Source organism: Pinus tabuliformis, chromosome Q, assembly GCF_031772625.1.
Source record: "Pinus tabuliformis cultivar Carrire ecotype Pingquan chromosome Q, CPIR1, whole genome shotgun sequence".
NCBI lineage: Eukaryota > Viridiplantae > Streptophyta > Pinopsida > Pinales > Pinaceae > Pinus > Pinus tabuliformis.
In genome coordinates, this window is record NC_142296.1 from 426,094,577 (window position 1) to 426,100,576 (window position 6,000).

At 36.6% G+C, this 6,000-nt stretch overlaps 1 protein-coding gene across 2 annotated transcripts; it reads right to left on the reverse strand.

Moving 5' to 3' along the window:
- Positions 1–1,110: 1,110 nt before the first annotated feature.
- On the reverse strand, positions 1,111–5,529 carry LOC149220032 (large ribosomal subunit protein eL22z-like). Of its 2 annotated transcripts, none has more exons than XM_089384608.1 (3): positions 5,156–5,529; positions 1,570–1,725; positions 1,111–1,377 (listed from the first exon to the last, which is right to left on the reverse strand). In XM_089384608.1, the coding sequence occupies exons 1-2, from the start codon at positions 5,404–5,406 to the stop codon at positions 1,581–1,583; spliced, it is 396 nt and encodes a 131-aa protein (XP_089240734.1). In that variant the 5' UTR covers positions 5,407–5,529; the 3' UTR covers positions 1,111–1,377; positions 1,570–1,580. The 2 variants fall into 2 exon arrangements, with proteins under 2 accessions (XP_089240734.1, XP_089240733.1); XM_089384607.1 differs by having other exon boundaries at positions 1,111–1,349; positions 5,156–5,526.
- Between the last annotated feature and the right edge of the window lie 471 nt (positions 5,530–6,000).

Sequence of the window (6,000 nt, forward strand, 5' to 3'; positions counted from 1 at the left end):
AGGTTTTTAAATTTCTGAGAAGCCATATCTAGAAACGCAATACAATGATACTTATCTCTGTGGCTACCACATCAACCTTGTGAGATTCATCAACTACAGCTAATTTTTGAGCTGCCGCTTATCCAATCTAAACATGAAGCTAATTGCTATCATCATAACAAGCAATATTAGTTCAGTTATTTGGTTTGGTGTTCAGAATCCAAACAATGTTTCTCCAATCTGATATTGTGACACATTACTACCAGAACCTAAAAGGGTCATATGTATACAACAGCCATTAAAAACGTAACTTGCAAATAAAGAGATGACATCCAAAGCCCCACCTACCTCCTATAAAATTGGAAAAAAAATAAAAATAAAAATTAACCTTTTTCCTAAGCTCCATCTCATGTAGAAAATAGTTCTTCCATATTGACCACACATCCATGAGATCAGATACTGTTTCCAATTCAATATCTCGAGCATACAACTCATACACATTAGTAACCATAAGGCTACACTAAATGTCACGATACTAAAGCCATGATTTAATCTAAAAAACTATTTTAAACCAACTCGAGAGAACTATGTCATAACAGTCTTACAAATTAGCCTAAAAGAAGCCAAAATATGCATTTAGACGACATAACATGGACTATATCCAGTTTAGGACCAATAAATAACGAAAATGAGCGTTATCTAAGATATGAATAACATTCAGATTCGATGATGATATCCACTAACAATATCATTAACTTGTACAGCTTCGACCTACGAAATCTTCATTCTTGTCAATGCTTACGAATAATCCAGAAATTTTATAGTTCTATTTAGGATGATGTCCCAAACAAAACCTGAGTAATGTAATTTATTGCGCAAATCCATTAAATTGGCATCGGGGCAGACCTATACATATAGTGATTTCGATCAGGCTTATAACAAACAAGCAAAGTCTAATCAAAGTCACTGTTTAAAGATGACAAACTAATTTTATTTCTTTATTTTAACTTTTGAAATCTATGGAAAGGACAAGATAGACTAAAATTGTACTTATTTGACATAAAAGTAGTAGAGCATGTAAATCCATACTAATGCCTTTGTACACCAAACACTTATCTTGTATCATCAAGCTACAAAAAAATTTCATTTAAATATAAAATCATGTGCCGGGGATGTATCTAAGGACAAAATACTGCCATTATCCTTTCACAAAATTCTACAATATAAAAATGTTATTAATATATTAGAATGCCGAAAAAGGCACATAGATTCAAATGACACAAAAATTTCATCGATCTTCTCCAAGAAAATGCTCTAAAGTTCCCAATAGCAAGTGTCCCACCTAACATTCCCATCAATGCAACACAACCCTGCCAAGATAACAGCAAAACAAAAACACTTTGAACCAGTCAGTTTTTTTTCTCAAAAGAAAACACAGAACTGCAAAATAAAATAAAATAAAATAAAAATAACAAAACAAAAACATATGGATCAAATAGATCTTCCTTGTAAATAGATGGTACAAAGCACATCAAATAGGTCTTACTAAGTCGATACAAAAAAAATACTACTAAAACCATGTATACTTACAAAAGTTCAATCTAATCTTCTTCTTCAGCCTCATTCTCAGCAATATTAAAGTAGCGTAGTTCATAGACATTGCGGTCCTTATTTGAAGCTATCACTCGCAGCCAATCTCTCACATTATGCTTCTTCAAATATTTCTTTGTCAAGTACTTCAAATATCTGTTAATAAATGAAACTTCTAATTAGACACAATGGAATTTAATGGGTGAAGACATATAATTGTTAATAAGAATACCTCTCAAAGTCGATCTGTCATTATGCTCCTTCAAACATTTCTTGGTCAAGTACCTTAAAATTCTGTCAAATGGAACTAAAAAACAGGCACTCATAAAAAACAAAAAACAAAAAGAAAAAATTGAAGGATGACACAAATGTAAGTAGTCTTAAGAACACCCGTCTCTAAAAATTATTGTTTTGTAAACTTTAGAAGAGTGTTTGATATAGTTTCACAGGAGAAACTACAAGAAAAGCTTACAAACTTTGTGGTTACGGAGTGGATAGCAGTACTAGACGACAAAGTACAAGGGAGGGACAGCTCCAATCACACATGTCAGGAAGAATTGTCAAAAAACTTTGGCACTAATGTAGGAGTGAAATGATGTTGCCATCACTCCCACATTGTTGATTTATTTATAGATAAACTAGAAGACCGAAGCAATGAGAAAATAGAAGAGTGAAAATATCAGGCATTGTAATAATAAAAAAAATCATTATAATGATCACCCAAATCAAGGCTCATCATTTAAACTTTAATGAAGAACCGCGTTGTGAAGCATACACAAGGAAGTAACAACGAGATAGATGGAAGGCAGCCTTCCAGCTACAATAAGAGTGCAGAACAGCAAATATCTGGGATTAGAGATCAATTATCTCACTCTTTCAGGCACTTGAAACATCAGTATGCAGGGCAAGTATAAACAAAAGAAGCCAGATAGAGAGATTAAAACATGGTACCAACCTTCCTCCAAATAAAGGCAACCACTCGTTAATTCTTCCAGTTGGAACATATTTATAAGTAACAGCACTGAGAAAAGTGAAGTACACTACAGAGTCAGAGTTTAAGTAATGATGTCACTTCCACGTATATAACACCAACAAACTAACAAAGCCCCAGGGATTAATTTGGATGGTTTGGCCTTTTCCACTAGTGCTAAATTGGAATCCCCAAAGAGGTGACAGGATCCAATCCAAGGGCCTGTTGGGTTACCAGCCACTATTCTTGCTGGAGGTTAATACCGACCTCTATCTGAAAAACTGGGAAGAGAAGGAAAATATATGGGGCACTAGCAAGGTTAATAAATGTTAAGAGAATTTACTTCCCCAAGTAGAAGAAAATGCTAATAAATAAATATTGTTGAGATCTAACATACTATGTAAAAAAAAGGGCAAGGCAACCAATAATTGCTAATATGTGGAAAAAAAAATAGCAAAGGTCCATTTTAACCTTCCTGTCACCAATAGATCCCCGGGTTGAGATGGATCTATGCTAGCTCTATATAGATATTATTGATGACCATGGGCAGCAAAAGATATCTTGAACAGAAGATCATTAGAAACTAGAGTGAAAAAATTGGACGTAAAGATGCAAAGTAGTATAAGAGATATGCCCACTAAATAAACATAGTTGAAAATCTACATGTTTTCAAGCTTGTAAAGATGGTAACTGAAAAGGAGACACAGAAAAAACAACAATACTGCATTGCCAACTTCACAAAGAAAGAACACCAACATTGCACTGCCAACATCAACGTAACAAGAGCCCAGTGGGTTAGCTCAAGTGGTTGAATCTGTGAATTACAAGCAGTACATCACAGGGTCAAGGCTGGCTGCCTCTGTGGATATTACTGGGCCCCAGTCAACCAGCCGTTTTACCCAGGTTACCTGGAGGGCTCCATCAAGGACAACTTCAACCTAGCATGTGAAATTCAAGTACAAGAATATTTATGGAAATAAATATTTTGTGAAGAACAAAAAAAACAATTACTTGGCCAGCTGAGGATGAATTCACATGGGCTAAGATGTGGGAAAGAGAGATGGAAAAAACCAAAATAAAAATTGTAGAAGCTTAACAAACCATGTGTAGAGAAATGAGGAGGCAGAGATCAGGCAGCACTTCCTATTTCACTTGTAAATTATACGGCCACATCAGAAAGGGCTGAGAGTTTGAGGACAGCAGTACATACTACAAATGCAGGGCTCCAGAATCCGTAGGTAAAAATACCGCAGAACTGGCAGCAATGACACACCTCAAGGGCAAGATGTTGCAAATTTAATCAACCCGAAAGAAACAAGTGACCACCCCCATGGTCTACACCCAGATAGTAGAGCAACGCCTCGACTGGCACCCACACATAGGATATCATTTCTCTTCCTTTTCATTTTATTTTTGCACTTCCATTTTCTTTCTTTTCTACAGAAATACTACGATGATGAGAAGTCATATTCTCACCCCATTCGACCAATTGACCTCCTGCATGTTCCCCTCTCTCTGTCTCCCTTCTTTGGAACAAGAAATGTTCAAATGCATCATGAGTCGTGACCCAGTACACCGATCTGTATAAAACGTCTCCCCTTTATCTAAAATGACCTTCGGCAGAGATGCTTGTCAAGCAGAGTTTGCCAAGCAACGTATGTGTATTGGTGCAATAAGCGAAACCCCAGGTAATCTGTATCATAATAGAAGTGTGTCCAAAGAGTATAACAACAAGCTTTGATGAAGCTATTTAACAAAGATTTTATGGACAACAAGAAACTTTCCAACCAGTTACTGCATATGTATTCTTAAGTCCTAATGGCACATAGTAAATTAGTCCTGGCAGGAATACATTCCAAATATGTTGCACGTGTTATAGTCACAAATATAATGTAAGATAGCCAATGTTACACGTGCTCAATCATTCTACGATTTCTTTGGCAAAGGGATCGCTAGCCAGTGGAAATTACCATTAAATTCTTTAAATCGTTATGTTGGCCAAAATATTGCTACCTTGCACCATAAATAGAAGACTACCAGATAGCCAAGTACAAAAAAAATCATTTATAAATGGCCATTTGTATAAAACACTAAAAGTTTGGGAGCTAAAAACCAAATGGCAACATTCAAGTCATCATCAAAAACAAAAGCTTCGAATAAGTTGTCATCTAGGTCTACATAGAGAGAGGGAAATAAATTGCACACAACGCGTACCGCACCAGATAAGCAAATATGTTCCCTTATATGCCAGTGGCGTACCAGTTCACTGGCTCCCACCAGGGTTCCTATTCCAACGGGTTCGTCCTCACCTATCCAGGGTTGGTCAATTTTGGCAGGCTAACAAACCCTTAAAATTGGCACCTGATCTGAAGGAAGTCCGCTCTATGCAGTGGAGGCCCTGGGGATATGTATAGACCTATGCTAGATAACTGATCTAGCAAAAAAATGAAATGCCACATTCATATATAGACAACAGTGCAGACAAGAAAGTAGAATCAAAACATAACACAAGCTGCAAACATTCAATATTCAGCACAGTACCATCAAGAAGCTTGAAGCTAAAAACCCTGCAAACCCTAAAAGAAGGAAACAATGGGAAATGAGAGGAAAGCATACCTTTTAGAGAAGGCGCTCTCGGAGGTGACCGAAATCTTGTTCTTCTCACGAACTATAGTGACGATGTCACCAAGAACACCAGTCTTACCGCCGACCTTGATCCGATCCTGCAAAAACTTCTCGAAGGAGGCGATGTCCATGATCTTGTCTTCCACTGGCTTCCCGCAGTCGATAACGAAGGTGGAGGCCTTCTTCTTCCCCTTCACGGGCGCAGCCCCTCCCTTTTTGCCTCCTGCCACCTGAGGACCCATTTCTCTCCTTCCTTCTCTTTCACTGCCTTCACTCAGCTCTCCTCTCTTCTGCCTTCGCCTCTCCTCTTCGTTTATCTGCCTCCAAACCACTAGAGACTAGGTTTTCGTATAGTAACATTCCCTTATACCTCTCGCTTCCAAAACCCTAATCCCCTAATCCCCGTAAAAAAATTCTCCTTTATTATTTTTATCATTTTTCTAACGAGGTCTAAATGCCAAATATTTCTCGGACATGAAACCTGTTTTTAGATGATGTGTCTAATATATAATTTTCTATAAAATTAAATTTTCCTCTCGAGTGTTAACTTCAATGCTAGTGTAAAAGAGTTGTTAATGAGGATGGTTACCTTATGTGGTTTTAAGGCTGAATAGTGGTAACATTTATAAAACAAAACAAAACAAGATAAGATGAATAGTGGTAAACATTTATAAAACAACAGAGTTTATGGCTGATTTTTGGTAAATCTCACGAAAAAAATTGTGGTTAAATATTGATTTGTGTTGTTTAAATTGGTTTTTTGAATGAATATATGGATTCATCAACTTTAAAAACCCTGGAGTACTTTGATTGTGAAGAATTCACTGGTCAAATTT